We start from the raw sequence: 20134 nt of genomic DNA, 5'->3' as shown, positions 1-20134 counted from the left end.
GAATATGGCTTAACAAAATAATTACTTTATTTATGTGATAAAAATTAGTATTACCATAGTAAAAGTTAAGTCGGAATCATGTTGTGAGGGTCCATCGAAAATACAAGACATAGTAAAGTGTAATTTAAAATTGTGTGTATTAAAACTTAATATAAAATTTTCTCCGTGTATAATTAAACTGTGGTACTCGCAACCATTTTTTTTCTCTCAGTGTTGTATTTATCTTTTTCTCATTTTTTAGTAATTATAAATAATCTCCGAATAATATTTCAACGTAAAATACGAATTGTATTTTAGTGCAAAAAATTGATATCTGCATTGCACGGCTGTTATTATATCATCGGCGACGTTTCGTCGCTATTCTGCGTAAGAAATGGAAAAAATTCAAGCCTCTTCTGTAATAACCGAGATTCCTTTATGAGGTGATGTGGTGAATATACATATATATCGCGAGAAATTTTTCCGTGCATAGTGTGATATAATTCTTTCTCGAAAATGATGACGAATTTTATTACAATTGTGATTTGCGTGTTACGTCATTCATTTGTTCTAGAATATGATATTTGATGTTTGTTATCAAGGTTTCTGTTAACCAATATATTATTGGTTGCAATATATCACTTACCAAATTTCCAAATAATAATTCTTATTTGACTCGACAGCGCGTATTACTCTTTCGATAATTTCGCTCGTGAAGGTTACCCCTACTACAAGCTTACAGTTTACATAGCGACTCGAGTGTTAATCGCCTCAAATCACTTCACATCTTTGCTATATGTTCTATACGTTCGAAAGAATGCAGTGAATTATTTGCGTTGTTTAAAAATCGGTGCTATTAGAGAAAATTATGGGCTTTATCGATTGGACCACGATATCATGAAACGTTGTATATGACCTGTACAGGATGTTATCGTATAAATAACTATCCCTTTTTATCTTGTAAATTAACAGAGATAGATCTAATAAATATAATATCAAATTAAATGACTCTAACTAAACTTTATTGTAAGCGCAGTAATTACTGAAAAAAATTATTTACGTTGGAGAACCGATGGATGCATAACTTTTGTACGATAAAGTAAATATTTCGATATAATAAAAGTTGTAGCATCCGTTTTAACGAGTAATATTGTTATAACGATGTAACAAAATTATTTTACAAATTAAGCAAATTATTTTGGTTTAAAGTTTGGCGGGCAACTACTATACCTTTTCAGTTTCGGCCCTGCGATGTGGCCGACTTCCGACTCTCGCAGCGATGATTGACATATAACATGTTTTTATCTGATCATGTCAATCGTTAGTACGAAGAGTCGGAAGTTAGTCACCGCAGGGCTGAAACTGAAAAGGTAGTAGTCGCCCGTCAAACTTCAAACCGAAATAACTTATATAATTTGTAAAATAATTTTGTAAAATAATATCATACACGTTGTACTCATTAGAACGGACACTACAACTTTTATTATATCAAGATATTTATCGTGCAAAAGTTATGCATATCCTTCCGTTTTCTAATATATATAATTTTTTTCAGTAATTACTGTGCTTACAATATAGTTATATATTTTATTTGTGCGTTTTTGTCGTACGACAAATGTGTGCAGGACAGAAGGGAGGTCTTCGGATCTCTCTATCTTATAGCCAATCAACAGGGTTGAAAAATTTGTTGTACAACAAAACGCACAAATGAAATAACATCCTGATTTGATATTATATTTATTAAGTCTATTATTTTGTATGTAAAATTCCATGTTCAATGGAATCCCGAAAATACATATTGCATGTGAAATTATATAATCTGTTATTTTTCATGTGCTGCGATATTACACGATTATGCTAAGTCAGAAAAAATCTAGCATAATCATATAATTTCACACAAATATTTTTTTCAATGTAGCACTATGTTTTGCAATCCAAAAAAGGATAAGCGAATAGCTAAACTGGGATAGCTAATCCGGTCTGAAATTCAGTCTTATCACAGCTCAAATCGAAATAAGAACGTTGCTCGATCGTGCGAAAATTACGTTGTGATAGCATCTAAATATGTATATACAATCCTGAATACATATAACTGCAAAAAAGCTTACAATGAAATGTTAAAATTATATTAATTTTTAGTAAGCGCGTTTGTAGGAAATCCGAGCTATGAAATTTCAAATTATATTAATAAAATTTATCTTGAATTGTCAGAGAATGTTACATAAATGAAATTTTATATTTTGGCTATTGAAAAATGTAGATTGGCAATTAAATACTTTTTGTAATTAAACTTGCTTGAAAATTGGCTGGAAACCGTCGATAAATATGAAATTGTGATGTTATGGATATATGGACAAGGTATATTTTATGTGAAAATTCATGTTTACATTGTTACGAATAAATACAGCTCATGTTTATATTTATAGCATTGAAACCATCAATTTTTATTACCAGAATTACGCCGGTTTCAATCATCGCTGATGTATGTAGAAACAGAAACGCATAATGATTTCTGTTTGGTCGCGCTAAACTTTGTTGGATAACATCATTATTTTGTTCAACGTTAGTATATCATCATTATCGGGTCACAACATCCTCCGTTCAGTTGCTCAATATTTACGCGAAAGAAATTTATTGTAAAAATCTAACCCGTGTGGAAACGCGATATTGATTGGGGAAATGACACGAACGACGTACGCTCTTGAGCTCTCTTGTAGCATCGCGTTACCGTGCGCGCGGTATCTGTAATCGTTTCTTAATTGTATGCGAGTACCGTATCGATTAAGCGCACATAGAGCCTCAACGACAACTAGGGCGATCGAGAACGAGCACAGTCGTGAATTTGACAAGCATGGTATTCGTTTATGCCGTGAGAAGAATTATGTATATTCTAAAGTATAAATGTTTTTCAATACAAAAACGTACATTTAATTTTATAAAATTTGTACATTATACATTCATGAGTTTTATTTTATGCATATTACCGTAATATAAATGCAGATTACATAAATTGGTACACATTGACCGATTTTATAATTTCTTGAAGAACGCGCGTGAGTTTTATTTATTTTGTATTTTGTCCTTCATACATATTTAATGAATGACACAAGAATAAAATGTAATTTATTGAGTGGAAGAATGACAGAGATTGATATACATATTTCTTTTGTAAAATCGCATAATATTAGATTAACATTTTTCTTTAGTTTTCTGTACGAGAGATTTATTACTTTTGTTTTCCAAAGTATTCGAGTATAAAAATGCATTAGTATTCTGTACAACAGTTAAAAAATTCTTAATATTATATAATATTCTCTAACTTTGATTAACATTTATTTAAAGTCTTCTGCGAGGAACACGTAATGACATTCTGCAGATTCTTTGTTCCGTAGAATTTCCATTCCATTTTCATATAACAGCATTAAACTTATAATGAAAGAAAACTCAGTGGTTCGCTATGGCTGTTGGTAATGAAAGAAATTTTCCCGCGAGCGATCAGTCGATTACGCTTTCTGTGTTATACATTCGCTACAGGAAGGTTGTATTTTAATGGTATTGATGAACTATTTCTTTTTAGATAATATTAAGTGAAAATCGACCGACGAGATTAAACACATATGAATTGGAAATATCGTATTTAATTAAGGCGGTTCTTTGTGCCTAAATTGACAAAAAATGTTATCAGCAACTAGAAAAGAGGATACTAAAAAAAAATATGATTTTTTATCTCCATGCGGAACTTTAGAGTGCTTCCGATAATTCAAGTCCGAGGTAGTTTCACTAGAACTGAAAAATATGATAGACATAACTAGTACCTTCATAATTTATGACTCAATGTTGTCTTGTATGCTATGAGTTGAGTTGTGTTAGCAGGTAGCAATGAAATCGGAGAAGCAATAAAAAGTAATTTCGCAACATTTTACGAATTGTAAGATGCAATATGCTTTCATTAATTTATACTAAGATTAAATTTACGTAAAGTTACAATCATTTAAAATTATCGTGCAGTTTTGAAACGCGTTATTGTAAATTGAAAAAAATTTAACTATAATTATTTAATGTCTCGGTAAAAGAATATTTTTTATACATGAATATATATAAATATGTAAAGCATACATACCTAATGTAACATGCATAAATATTAAAAAACGTATATATATAATTATATGTGAAATATATCCATACATGTTCATATATCCTTCTTTCTTTTGTAAAATTACTTTTTAGTGTACTAATAATAATAATAATAATAAAAAATAGTTAAAGGGATAATTTTCACATTGTTTGTTTTAGAAAACAATCAAGTTTGGAGAATTATAAAAAAAATTGCTCATGCATAACTATGCATGATTTTATATATAATTATATATAAGCAATTCTTTCACATTTTTTCAAACTTGATTTTTTTCTAAAGATAATACGAAATTTATTCCTTTAACTGTTTTCTATGTTTTCCTATTTTATATTTGTAATAAAAATAAATTGTTAAAATAAATATGAATAAGCTATAATAATTCAATTACTGATTTAATTATATATATATATATATATATATAATCTTTATTCATTGAATAGAATGGTTCAATGTAGGCGATAAAGTAGTTCGTGATTTTTTTAAGATTAATTGATAACAATCTATTTACCTACACGCAAAAAAAATATATAATGAAATGAGGTAAGACGAAAGATGAGATAAAATAAGATAATAAAAATGTAATGTGATTCACATTAATGAGTCTTGACTTAGAAACCGTTGTATCAAGACGTATACTGCATGTACCATATATTCTCGAAATTTATCATCATTTATCAGTATGATCGTCTGCTACGAAAAAATTTTTGTTACTTATGTATTTTTATTTGTGTAATGGAGTGTGACGCTTATGGTAAGTATAGGAGGAATATTTAAAAAAAAATTGTAATTGCCAATATATTGTGTGTTTCTCCAATTCGTATTCGGTTTCAGTTGTGATTCCAATAGTCTGTTAACTGTTGAGAAACCTATTACATGAAGAATTTGATTGCGGAACAAGAATTTGTAATAATGGATAATTCATTCTGAAGATGTTTTAAAGAGAACTCGACGAAACGTCAATTCTATTATATTGCGATTCATTGAAATCACACCAAGATTTATGGAATAAACTAAATAAATATAAGATAATCGCACTAATAACTGCGTTGACACATAAAACACACACTCCCACAGCCTTTATTACTTTTTATTATTGCACATTAATGACATTTAAAATATTTTAATTTCAAATACAAGACTTCAGTATATCATAATTTTTTTTTGTAAATGATTATGAATTTTATATGTGAAATCGTCATAATTTTGTTTGAAATTTGTAAAAGTCTCAGTTAATAAATTGTAAGAAAATAAATAAAAGCGCGATTTCGCTTTTAATTATTTGATTAAATATTTTATTTTCGCTTAAAATATAAAATGATATTTCCTAATTTAGATCTATATAATATAATGATAATTTGTTCATTTCAACGCACGATATTATGCTATCGAGGGCAAGATCATCACTACTCGAATGAAATCGATTATATCATGATATTACGTGAGAAGTCACTGTTATCAAGGAAGGGAATCAGAGATTAAGTACATGCAATACATATACGCAATCGTAGATGAAACCTGCAGTTTATAATCATGCAATATATTTCTGTTTTTATGCTTTTACACACAGACTTCTATATCTAAATTATCAACTTCACTGTTATATTTGATGGCAGCGTCATGTTTAAGTTCATGTATTCTCACCAGTGAGTTCTATAATATAACATACTGAAGCTAGTCATCGAAGAGTAAAGATGTCTCAATTTCTAAACAAGGACACTCTAATGTAAAGTTGGTACTGTTTTCTTTGTCAGGAATTCGCTGATTGGTTAATGCTGTTTTACTACCATAAGTAGAAAAGAGTCAGAAAGATCAATATTGTTTTTCCTTTTCTCTGTCGGGCTGCAGTTTTCTATAGTTTAGTATAGGGAAAGTTCCAGTTATGATAGAGCTCACTAACTCTCTCTCTCACACACACACACACACACACACACACACAAAGTGTCCCAGTTGAATCTTCGAATGCATTTATCTTTCAAATTATTCGTTATTCCAAAAAAATATTTCAAGTGGAACTTACTTTTGTTTCAAGGGGAATATCTTTTGATGATCACAGATCCTCATTACGTGCCTCTAAGATTTTAAGGCGACTTTTATTTTTTTAAATAGAATTATGTAAATTTTTTTACATAATATGATTCCTCTAATTATTCTGCATATAAAAATATTAAGGAGATACATCAATAGTTTACGAGATATTTTATACTTTAGTCTATCATTGACATGAAATATTAAATATCTCGTACACTGTTAATTTTTTTATAATCGTACCTCAATACTTTTATAAACAGGATAATAAGATGAATCAATTGGTGTAAAGAAACGCATAGTTGCTTATTTAAAAAATTATCCATTTTGCTTACATATTCTTTTTAAAGTAATTATGTATTTTTTTTGTACCAAAAAAATCAATTCAGCGCGCAATTTGACAGGATTTGTGTTGCGTAGTTTATAAAGTCACACTGAATTATTTAAGCACTAAAGATCCAGCTTCGACCGTTATGAGCTTTATTTTCTATTGGTTGTGTATTCACACGTACGGTCCAATAAGATTCTTATTGTTTAATTGATAAACTTCTTGCATAATATCTGAAAATCTCAGCCATTACTCTGGCCTATTATAAATGTACATTCTTAAGTTATATAAACAAGTGTATAAACAAGTATAAGATAGAGATACGGAATTAAAGATTATTATTTTAATGAGAGAGAACTAGAATTACATTACTTAAATATATCATTTAATGTAATTAAATGAGGTTTTTAAATTGTTTATTAGTCTGTTGTTACATTAATTACAAAAAAGTATTTTTAAAACTAGAAATTACTGTATTATAGTATTCTGTTTTTAATAAATAATTTTGTTTCTTGTACAGGCCCAGTCAGACGATGACGATGTGGCGGACGATGTGTCCGTCAACGTCGGGGCGCCGGATGACTTCATGACGGAATTTTTCGCGGAGGTGAGTGACTAACTAATTTGTTGCTTCTACATATTCATTTCCGACGTTGTGATGTGATCGAAAGTATAAGAAAATACCGACAGTAAAAAAAAAAAGTAGAAGTAGGTTAAACCAATATCAGCAAGATTATATCGATCTTAACGAGGATAATGCACAGTTCCTCCTTTCGCTTCTTTTTATATGTAGGTATAAAATATCGTAAGATAACGAAACACTCCGTATAAAATTCTATGACTCTGGCGAAACAGTATTTCGTAAAAATTCCGCGCTAGAATCTTTAAACGAGATATTTTATCGATCGCGTCTTGCAAGCTTTTCCTTGTTCTATGGTAAAATGTTTTTACTCGCATAAATACACCTGCTTGAGAAACAAGATGCAGTTTCTTGTAAATGTATTGCACACATACTTTTTCCAAACGTGGATTTTACTTTTGGGTCGTATTTGTAATTCACATGCGATAATTCTCTACACGCTTCTGAAGTTTGGCCATTTAAATTCGGGACATTCTGTATATAATACATATATGTATATATAATAAATATGTATATATACATAACGTATACATGGTGTCCCCGATCTACGGGATCACTTCTCGCGAGCAGGTAGAGCGCACTGAACTGAGTCGAAAAGTCTTCTACCATTTTGTAATTTTCGCAATAGTTAACGAGATATTAATTTTTAAAAATAATCGAATAAAAAAACGCGTTTGCCTGATCTATTATTGTCAAGTGTCAAATATACACCCATCGATCGCTCAATGCGCGGGGTGGGGATTGCCTGGCAAACACGCCGCTCGAGACAAAATTAAAATATCTTAGGAAATTAGTTCTCACCTTGTTTTGAAAATTCGGTACAATCACTCCCTTAAGGATACAAATGAAACTGGTGGTGATACAAACACATACAAACGATCCCGAAACAGTACCCGTTTACAGACTTAAAATATCTTAAAGTGGGGTGCTGGCATTTTTTCAATTCTTTATAATTTTGAACCCCTTGAAGTATAAATGAAAAGGAAAGTGGTACAAACGGATACAAATCGAGCTTAATTTAATGCGTACTAAAAAAATTTTTTTTTAAGTCGGGTGCCAAGTTTACATAAGTCTATAGTGGTACATAAACAATACCCTTTTTTCTTACTTTTGTTTTGACAAAATTGCTCGTGGCCATTGCAAACTTTGTCATTAACGAAACCTTTAATTTATATTAAAGAGGATTTCTAATTTATATTAAAAGGCACTTTAATTATATTTTTAAATACTTAGATACAATATTCTAAATTTTTTGTGAATTTTTATACCTTTTCATATTTTTTCTTAAAGTCTTAAAAATTATATGTGGACTTAAGAGCAATGTACGTGGTTGCCTGACTTAAACGCGGTTAGTACTACTTGCACCACGAGCGCCACTCGTTCTTATACTACTTAAGTAGAGTAGTATTCGATGTAGTGTTGACCATGTCTATTTAAATTGTCTACTTTTATTAGCAATGCAATTGAGTGCTTATTTACTCATTAATCTTTTAATGAGTTAATTGTTTTAATTAAAGATAATATTTTTATATTATTGAAATTAATGAAATAATAATTTCGAAAATGTGTTTCTGTATAATAATTTCTTAATTTATGTTTTATTATACACTGTACATACAATAATCGGAGATATTAGGAGTCAATAATAAATTACTTTTAATGACTGTAACATTAAAAAATTTTAAAGAGATATTTACTCTCTAAATCTGAATCAGTGGATAGTCACTAATTACCCAGTGGCATACTTGGCACTGATATCAGTGATTATCCACTGATTCAGATTTAGAGAGTAAATCTTATATTTTAATTCTCTTACCCAAAGTTGCGCAAGCTCAATTTTGAGAGATATGTTTTAGACAAAATGTCAATTTAGACTAACATGACGTCAAGATTTTTAAACTTTATATCATTCTTTCAGAAGAACTTGATTAATAAATAATTTGGCAAAAATTGGTCGTAATATCGATTTTGCGAAACACAAATTAATTTGACAATGTTTAAGCCAACTGCTGACTCGGACGTGTGTTTTTCCACAGGTGGAGGAGATCCGCGAAATGATAGACAGGATCCAGACAAACGTGGAAGATGTGAAGAAAAAGCACAGCGCCATTCTCTCCGCGCCGCAGACCGATGAGAGTGAGTTTAATTTATTACCTTGTATTATATACTTATTCCATTTCTTGAAGTACATACATATATCATCAGAGCTGCTACCAGTTAACTCGGTTATATTCCGCGGGCAAAAAGTGAAGTCGTGTTTAACGTGAAAATATCTGTTTTCGCACATTTTCGGTTATATAAAATAGTCAGTCTGAGGATTAAATTAAACGATAAGCTTGATCAAATATTGTGTATTGACATCAACGTATCTGTTCCATGTGATTATTTATGAGGTTTACATTGATTCAGTTTCAGTACGCTGCAAATTTTGTTAATACACAGCCGGAAAATGTAAAAAATAATTTTTACATTTTTTGTCTAATAAATGAAGATGGGACGATTGTGTTGTAAAGCATGATTTTTTATAGAACATTGAAAATGAAATTCGTCGCTATGCTGAAATCTAATCGCTTATATTTAATAATTAGAACTATATTATAATTATAGTAATTATATTTATTTTAACAAATGTAAATATAATACACTGACAATTATTTTCTTGGATACCGATGATTTAAAACCGAAGAGAATGTTTGAATGGGCGAATGAAAACTTCTTTTCCGGTCAATCACTGATTCTCTGTGAACTTCTCTATCAGAGGTTTGCTCAAAAGTCAAATTCGAATTTATTCTCTCTACATAATTCAAAAACTTATCCGTCTTTCCAGGGTCGATTTACTCGACACGCTTTTAAACCGATCGGTTGCTCTCGTTTCTTAGTAGGATACATCTCGCTTATCTTCGAACGTCGGAACTAAATTTCTTTGATCGAGCGCATGCGTTACTTGTCAGAAAGCTCTCGCTGAGTACACCGTGTTAAAATTTGATATTCTAGTTAGCACATCATTATTGGAGCATAGTGTGATGTACAAGTTCGGATTCTCATGAACTCCAAATACATTGAAGCCTGTGCGTATATAAAAACATCCGGGATGTACCGAATTTTTGATGTATAAAATATTTTGAATTTTTGATACATTGTTAACGTGCAATCTTGATTGTATTAATAATTAATTATCAATTAAGTTATCAATATTTAAGCGCGACTCAAGAAACGAATTAAGCTTGTACTCTTTAAATTTCCTGGAGTGAAATCTCACTCCGAAAGAGTTAAAATCGGTTAAAATACTATGCCACTATTAAAAAAAAACCGAACTCTTAAACAAGAGCGGCAGATTTTCAGTGTTTTGGAGTGAAATTCATTCCAAAGGAAAGAAATCTCACTCCTTTTTTGGAGTGAATATCATTCCAAAAGTGTGAAAATCTGTCATTCATACACGTCAATATTGTCGCGTATCTATAGAGGAAACAGATTAAACAATTTTAGAAACTTTGTGTAGTGCCGAATACCTCGTTGTAGGCACGCATGCGAATACGAACAATAACGACGATGTCGGGATACGCCGCAGAATCAGCATTACGCATATTTGTTGCGGCAAACGGCTCGATAATCGATCGTTCCCACGTCACTTACGCGTTCGAGGCTGCAAAACAATTGTCGTTGTTCTCCCTACATTCGTTCGTTCGTTCACTTGCTCATGGGCCGGAACTTCCCTATACACATGCAGGAATTATTCGCACGTTTGAATCACGACCACGTATTTCCGCATGTCCGCATGCTAATGACGATATTCGTTAAATATACAACGCGTAATATTGTTTATTGTCCTCGACGGACAATCGCTTTAATTAATAGTCCATTTCCTCGTATTTTCGTTTTTCATTGATGAATCCCTGAAGAAATGGAATTCTGGAATTTGTTATTTTAAGCGGAAGTGCACCGCAAACCACAATATAAATTCTCTCTCGTTTGTAATATTGATTTTTCTTTCTTTTAATACTGTCGTACATATACACCATGCGATACATTAAATGTTATTAAATGTTTCTAAAATTAGTTTAACATTTAAATGCACGTTACGTATTTCTGATTGTACAAATCAGATAAAAATAATATTTAATTAAATTGTCGTATTATTTTTGGACTATTCAGTTACATTGCAGAGCAATTACTAATTTATCATCATAAGTTGAAAAATGTCTGCAGCATTTCAATAGCGTGAAAAGTGCAACTTTGATGTAATCGTTGCATAACATTAGTCATTTTATACGTGTGTGAAGATAAAATGATATTGAAGATATTATGTACAATAATTTGCAAGGCAAAGAGATTAAATTGTTCTCAAACAATTATTTCGTTGGATTTCCGGTACGTAATTAATCGATCCCCTTCACGATGTAATTATAAAAAGGCCATCGTTTCTCAAGCGTGTGCTCCTTTTCACATCGTAATTATGTAAATGTGAAAAAAATCTTGAATGCGTAGCACGACTCCGTGTGTGCGCCGTGCTGTTACAGCATCGACGTGAACGCTACGTGCCGAAGCTGCTAAATAGTATTACGAGAATAGTACCAAGCTCTAAAAGTAGCTTGAAAAGTCAGTGCGATGAAGAGGAAGCACTTGAGTTACTCGATGCCGTTCATCGATCCGATTTACCAGCTGCCGTGTATCAGTAAGAACGGATGAGAGCGTTTCTAGACCGGCAGACACGAAAAAACCGACCTTTGCGCTAAAGTTTACTTAAATGCAATGATTCTTAACACGAGGATTTTGGCAGAAACGTTCCCATAGAACCATCACTGTGTCTAATCAATTTTAAACGTTTTTTGTACGCATTCATCGACTTTATATATTAATTACACGATATTAAAAATATTTTTACATGCAAAGGTTAAGTACTTTTACGTAAATTACATTTTTATTTAATATTTACAGAGTTCTGTGTTGTCGACCTTATTCTTATAATTAAAAAGAAAGATTTAGTTTTATTGATTATTACAAGAGAGTAATTTTGTGAAGTTCTTTAAACAGAACATTTCTGTTCTTAACTGATAGGTGCACTTGTTTAATCCTCATTTCCTGATGTACAGATTGGATACATTGTGTACATCATTTGGCTAGAAATAGATTTTAACGTTGATATGCACGCTCGAATAGGACGGCTATCATTTTGTGGCCAATGGCAATTTACGCAGATATACACCGTTAACCATCGGTGTCCGTCAACGTGGCAGATGCAGGCGCGACATTCGTAATATATGCGACAAATCGTTGTGTCAAGTTCAGATGGCGAATAATTCATGCTCGAAGCTAGATCCGCTAGATTGATCTTGGCACGATGTCCTGGATAACTTGGTCCAATCTTGTATACGAGAAATGCACGTTGTTCCGACATGTACGTGGAGGAATTTACGGGGATTCTTCTACTTGGAAAAAGCATTCCAGGTAGCACGATTGATCCGTTTGAACTTAAAAAGAATTCGTCTTCTTGAGTTCTTTATAAATTAGTGTAATCTGTTCGAAATGAACTAAAAGGACATTTAAAAATATATAAAAATATATATGCATACAGTAGAACTTTGAGTTGCACTCAAAAGCCTTTTTGAAATCAATAAAATAGATGTAAACTGATTTCTGAAATTCCTTACATTTTTGCCCCAATACGTTCATACAAAACAGTGCTTCCCTTGTTCTAAGACCGTCCTGAAAACCGAATTGCGAGGCGCACAAATGTTCTCACAACGGACTCCCTTGTATTACTTTTAATAGGATCTTCAGATTCATTAAGCTGATTAGACAAAAATCAGCACATGTACTCGGCTTACATTTCTTTGGTAGAGGCATGCATGTTGATTAGAGCCATTCTCGGAGGATCTCTCTTGATCGATATGATTGAATATCATTGTTAACTTCACTATTTCATTGTCATTTAACAATTTTAGTAGTTCTATCGGTATTTCATACAATCCTAGAGCTTCATAATTTTTATCTTTCCGAATTGCTGCCACTTCTAAAACCAATATTTTCGGACTTTACTTTATTTAGCCATCTACGGAACAAACATGTAATATCATTGACACATCACGTTGTGCAATGCCGACACTGCACACCATGCGAACTTTATTCGTAATATACGAGTATACATATACATCGGGTAAATAGAGAAGTAAACAATGTCAATGTTATATCATTTACAATTTATTTTTATATTCTGAGATTTCTACTAAGTCTCGCCGGATGACAAGAATTAAATGCTTTCAACTTTTTCTTTCTAGATTAGTTTAGGTTATTATAAACGCAAAAAAAATGGTGTCGGATAATCGGGGTTCAAATAATGCATAGGCAAATAATTGTGATATCGGATAATCGAGGTTTTACTGCATTTGTATATATTATTTTTAATCAAATTAATATTTAATTTGTATAAAAATCAAAGTATGATTTATCTTTGTACAAAATTAACGAGATGGTAGGAATTATAAAGTGCCAAATGGGATGAGCTATAGCTCATTCGAAAGGGGAGCAGTTATTACGTGTACTAACATTGTAAAAGGGTTTGGGTGGAGATGGGCTTCTGATTCTGAGAAAATCCAAGTTGGACGTCTGACCAATTGTATAAATATTGGAACTATGTGTCGATAAACAAGAAAGCGACGTAACTGAGCGAACTGAAATGCACGATTATACTTTTTCTTATCCGGCCGACGAGAGTTCGAGTCTCCGCAGTGTTAATTTTTTTTTTAATAACAATCATATTTTATAATGTAATTAATTTTTCTTCTTCTCTTTTAAATAAAAATACTAATAATTGTACTTTTTATTACATACAATAATAAATAATAAGATATCTTAAAGTTTTAATTATTATCATAAAATTTGGACATTGCTGTACAATATTATGTATGAAAATCAACGTAAACATTTAAAACACAAATTGAACGCGCACTATGAACATTTTATAAATAATATATTTTTAATAATATTATATTTATAGAAACATTTCATGCTGCAGTGAGTAATCGGAGGCAAGTGTAGTTGCTTTTTTTCCTGTAAAATTAATGATGCGCGTCCTATTTGTGTTTTAAATGTTTCTCATCCACAAGATTGTACGGCAATGTTCAAATTTTATAATAAATAATTGAAATTTTAAGAAATCTTGTCATTTATTGTTATGTATACCAAAAATGAATATTTTTATTTAAAAGAGGGTAAGAAAAATAAATTATATTATAAAATACAATTGTTACTTAAAAAAAATTATAAGACTGCGAGAGATTCGAACTCTCGTTGACCGGATAAGAAAAAGTACAGCCATGCATTTCAGTCCACTCATGCAGCTTTCTTGAAGTAATTCTACATAGACAATAATACTGTTAGTATTAACAAATTCTAACATTATTACTGATTATGTGTGGTTAATATTGATGGATTGACGTAGAATACTGACGATGACCTGAATTTTGATTTTCGAGAATCAGTATTGTTTTATTAGGATCCACACGTCACAGTGCAACAGATAATGTACGTAAAACTAAAGTGAAATAAATTGTCAATAATGCTGATCATGCAAGGTTGTAAAAATACTGAAAATATTAATGCATACTGCCAATATTACTAATCGAATATTATTGTCCAGTATTATTGACCGTGTAGGGTCACTTTTACTTACCGACGCATAGTCTTAAGTCCTTATCGTACAACTAATCAGACGCTCAACTTTAACTACAGTTTTCTCAGAATTAAAAGCCCCTCTACCCAAACCCTTTTACAATGTTAGTACACGCAATCTCCTTTCGACTGAGTTATGATTCATCCCATTTGGCATTTTACAATTCTTACCATCTCTTTGTAAGAAATTAAGTGCGCGTTATGATGCTAAGGGCATAAAAATTAACATGGTACTTTCGGATTATCCGATCTTGTGGACTGAGTTCAGCCCCACTGTACTCGAAAATGCTATAAAATATTTTTATTTAAGCTTCTAAATTTAATTTTATAATGATTTACATATATTCATTAATTTATTTTACATCTCTGTCTTTCTTTCGAGCATATAATCTTTTTATGAAGTAAATGTTTTGGTTAATTGACAGCATTAATGGTAGTAGAAAATTGAAGGAACTAGGATATTGAGGAAAAAATGGATAAGAAGTCTGTAATTTCTTTATGTTTTCTTGCTTTAGATCTAAAATACATCAAAGTCAAATACATTAGCATTTGTATCTTATATAATCGTGGAAAAGGAATTTTAATTCTCTGAAACGAAATAATTAGTATGGAACAAAAATGTATTTTTCTCGGTAAAGCAGACGATGCTCATCCCTTTAAGAGGATGCTGGAGCACGCGAGATTGCCAAACTCCGATGAGATTATTGTTTTTTACCGATAAAATGCTATCCGCCACACAACGATTAAGATAAAATATTCTCAATCTAAAAGTTTAGAATTCACTACGTTCATTGAGAGTGTATATCATCGCTTTTTCTCAATCAATGAATCATTGAAGATGGCTTAAAATAAGCCGAGACATTCAAAGATTCAATATATATAAGTACGTACCGAAACTGTTTATATAAATTAATCATTAAAATATCATATTTTTCAATACGGTATCGCTCTCATTGGCCTTGTTTTAGCACTAATTTAATTTTAAATATTAAAAGCCTGAAATTATTTTTTAATTTTATTTTTGATTTTTAAATATCACACAATTCTATTGTCAAGTTTTTCGCTCCACATACAATCGATTTCCTCTGACGTAGATGTAATTTGCTATGTAAATGAGAAGCATAGATGTGAACACCTGTATATTTGTGCATTTGCTCAATAAGCATAATAAGTGTCGTGTTCGTTTCACGGTCGTGGAATTCAGCCAAGGTTGTAACGAGCGTGTGTCGCTTGTCCTCTAGTTAATTCGCGCGAGCAAAGTTTACTTTTGCGAACAATTAGGTTGTCCTCATTGGAGCAACGTAAGTTCGGTTACAATGTTGCGTGGCACATGCGAAAGCTGTCGACGTGTTATTTGCGTCATCATGATGAAGTTAGAAACGCTATTATCAATGTGTGTTCCGTGGTCCTACGCAATTCGAAGACGTGGGAGGATCGATTAGTGACGATACGAAAGAACTAAAAATACATGTGTTCCTTTCGTATACCGAAAAATATATTGTCTACGAAAAATACCGGCTATAACATTTAAATCCTCTGACGTGCATGATCCAATTTCTATTGTGACTGATCAATTCAATGTGATTGAAAAGTTTAGCGTATGAATAAGGCGAATCTGTAATTTGTGAGCTCCATCTCAAACATAACGTTGTGATTAAAATAACGTTTATAAATTATGAACTTACCTCTTTCAATTTAAGCTCATTTCTTTTTATTTGCGAAACGTAATCTTCGACAGATATAATAATTGCGAGTAAATCGATATTTGGCGCATGAATAGTTATGATTGGCGGTTGAATATTGACTGTATTTAACAAAAGTAATTTTAACCTCATCACGCGGGAAGAGAAGAGGAGATAATAGAATCGCGACGATGCGGAATTTGCTGGAATGAAAGCAATTAGTTGGCCGAAGATCTTAAATAAGCACTGAATGCCTTGAGAGAGGAAGAAACAATACGATATAGCTATCGCAATCTTGTGCGGCTGCAATTTCGAGCTAAAATGAAAAGAAATATAATCAGATAAAGGGACTCACGGGATTACTTAACGTCGTTGTAGTCGTACATCTCTCTCAATCGTCTCTCTTTCGAAAAAGATTTCTTCAGACTGGCGAGGGTGTTCGTGGTAGAGTCTTTTTTTATGGTTAATACAACCTTGTAGAAGATATATTCGCATTAAGGAAAGTAAAATGACATTGTGAAACCACCCGAGAGGGAGATGTTACACATTGATTCCGAGCTACCGGTGAATAATGGCGTTTCCAACTAGGAGAAACATTTGTATGTGTATTATATATATATATATATTCTCTGCGGATTTTTTGGCTCTTTCATGAAAAGATAATAGTCTCAGTTTCTATGTGTGTGTGTGAGTAGCATAGATCTAATTTACTGATTTTGTGGATAAGGATTTGATTGCGATATTAAAGAAAGAAACTTTTTTGTAATTCAAACACAGGATTAATAAATCACTTTTAATCTTTTTATTACTTATTCACCAATTGTTGCCACCTGTATGGCAATTCTCCGCGCTTTTTTTTCATAGCGCATAGTACAAATTTGTTCACTCGACGAACAAGATAAAAAAAAGAGAAACTGAAAGTGATTTCGAGAGGCCGATCTTTTTGGTCAGGCAGCTTGTATTACCTCGAATTAGTTGCCAGCCAACTGTTGCTGATACGATATCCTCGTCCAGCGAGCTGGCTCCTCTAATTAAACTCTACCCCTCTTCGTCCTCGTCACGACACCAGCTCTGGAAACTCCTGGGAAATAATCGAGGGAAGCGCTCGGGAAAATCGAGCGTGGGAGATGCAACAAAGAAAAATAAAAGAAGAGGGACAGGGGGAAAGAGAAGAGAGGGAGGATGGAGTTAGAGTGTATGTATGTGTGTATGTTAGATATGCGGAAGGTCGGAGGTCATGGATTCAGAAGGTCATAAATCTCATATTAAACCTCCCGCAACCCCTTCTCCATCTAATCCATTGTAATTACAAAGCGTGCAAAAAATGACAGAGGTTGACGAGCGAACATTATCGGGCGATCAAATGTCAACGAATTTGACTTGTTTTAGCGTAGGTGTTACTTGGATATAATAGCCGATGGAACAATCCTGTCTCCATTTAATCCTCTTCGTGTTACTCAAATAAATGGTTAGCTGGAAAATAAATAAAAAATTATGCAATGACTAAAGTTGTTGGTTTAATATCATATTATTCTTTAAAGTAATAGCTACTGATATATCTGAATAGGCGTCATCATATCTTTCCAGTTTCGACATTTCAAAATTTTCGTCTACGTCAAAAAATCCCATGCCAGATAATCTTTGCGGTTAACTTAGGTGTCATGTTTGTAGTGGTATCAGTGATAGTGGTTACAGGTTAGAGAGATATGCGATATGTATCAAATCGCGTGGGTGACGGCCATGACTGAAGCAGTTGAAGGGAATAATCAGTCAGTCTGCCGTGACTCGCTTGTAAAAATGAATTACAGCATATATCACTAGAGGCCGTTCTTTCGTTTTCACACAATCGAGATATATTGATAATATCTATTTCTTAAATGTCAATTTTTTCGAATATTACAGGAACATTTATTTCAGTTATGAATATTAAAAAATATGCTTGTATTTAACGAAGGGATGATTCATTGAATATGACAAGTATGTTAAAGTAGTATAATAAATTACCAAATTAGGCAGTTATTAAAAGAACTGTTGTTCCTTGCAGTTTGCAACTGTATATTCAAGAGTGAGAAATATACATCTAACTAAATCTATATATTAAATTCTACAATTTCAGATGCATATATGTAAATTCAATAATATCTTTAATCTCTTATGTATAAAAAAAGGTGATAATTTATGAAGCATCTCTAATTGTATTATATAAATTTTCTTCCATTTTTACATTTTATAAGCAATTTTTTTTTAATCGAGATAAAAAATTAAAACATTTATAATGTTATTACTGTGGTAATTAATTAAGATAATATTTGCAGTTTCTCTAATAACATGTTCCATATTTTTCAACTCTGAATAATAGTGCATGATATTACAAGCACATATTAAAATATTATCAAAATTGAGAATTGGAAGATTCGTCGATGGAATTTCATCCAGTAATTTCCAGTGGCAATTTTCAATGAATTCATTAATTTGTGTTATATATTTTTTTAAAATAAAATGTTTCTATTTCTTCTTTCTCTTCTCGTTTTTTCACATATTTATACATATATGTGTACGAAATATAAAATTTCGCTTGTGACGATGTCGTTTTATTGATTAATTGTTAGCCAGTAAAATTGACTGCTCGATCAGTCGTGTTTGATCGCATGACTGTCTTGTGATAGCAAGTGGAGATGAACGATACGTATTGTATTTTATAACCTTGATTTTGTTAGTCTGGGTTGGTATAGACTGTCTCTCTGGTGCTGCGACTGCCTTTGTGAGCATCGGCACACTGGTCGGCAGAATTCATTCTTACACTATTGATCCCGCTGGCTCTCCGCGACAATCTGCCATCGCATCGCTTCTTGCTTCAAGAAGCTTTCCTTTCGTGTCATTCCCTAGGTAACGCCTCTGACGTATCCTTTCTTGTGCAGCACTTCTAATTTGTATTTCTAAGCTCGTGTCTTTTTTTATTCATAGATAAACACATCTATTTTTGTCAAATAAGAGGACAAACTTTTCTCAAGAAAAGTACAGTTTAGTCAGAATTGTTTGTATTACATGACGAAGTACGAATGCAACTATGACAAGATGTTATATCTATTTTATAAGGTTCTGTCTCTGTAGAAGTTTATTTATTTTAATTTCGATAAAGAATTCTTTTACCAGTTTAAGGACTTTTCTTATAATTTTAATTAAATTAATGAGTCATTGAATCATATTTGAGACGATTGCAATATTATCAAATATAAATACTTACATTTTTAGAGTTACTCTAAATCAACTCCATCAATGTATATAATCATTTACAATTCTCGACTGTCATTTCTTAAAAAAAAAAACTTCAAAAAAATATCTTCCCAAAGATGCAATCTTAGCAATCTCGATCACAGATTCTTTCTACGTACCTTGCAAATTTGCCATACTCATGATTCAAAGGGAACATCTCGGCTGGTCAATGTGCAGAATGGTATATAAATTTTTCGCTCTCGTAACAGCCGGAAAATCGTATGTCGATAGATAGGAGCGGAAGAATTGTCCACGATGAGAAGGGTTCGTTTCGCTCCTCTCTCTTTTGCCCTTTTCTTTCTACATCTTTTTCCGAGTAGTAAAATCGGAGATATATGTGAGGTCAGCCCCTCTGCCTGTTATCTGTACTGTCCTCGCTGAAGTAATCTCGCTACGTAGCATAA

At 32.0% G+C, this 20134-nt stretch overlaps 1 protein-coding gene across 7 annotated transcripts in view; it reads left to right on the top strand.

Annotated features, from left to right (window-relative positions):
- Positions 1-20134, top strand: part of Syx1A (syntaxin 1A) — a 49150-nt gene that overhangs the window by 4725 nt on the left and 24291 nt on the right. For all 7 annotated transcript variants that reach the window (XR_001940098.1, XR_001940097.1, XR_001940094.1 and 4 more), the window contains exons 2-3: positions 6988-7074; positions 9144-9243. Coding sequence is in view for 1 of the 7 variants with exons in the window: in XM_018506853.1 (XP_018362355.1) it covers positions 6988-7074; positions 9144-9243 (187 nt within the window). In the remaining 6 variants the exon portion in view is untranslated. The remainder of the gene's footprint in view (positions 1-6987; positions 7075-9143; positions 9244-20134) is intronic.

The sequence above is a fragment of the Trachymyrmex cornetzi genome, unplaced genomic scaffold (genome assembly GCF_001594075.2).
Source record: "Trachymyrmex cornetzi isolate Tcor2-1 unplaced genomic scaffold, Tcor1.1 scaffold23, whole genome shotgun sequence".
NCBI classification, from domain to species: Eukaryota; Metazoa; Arthropoda; class Insecta; order Hymenoptera; family Formicidae; genus Trachymyrmex; species Trachymyrmex cornetzi.
This window is presented reverse-complemented; position numbering and strand designations above follow the sequence as displayed.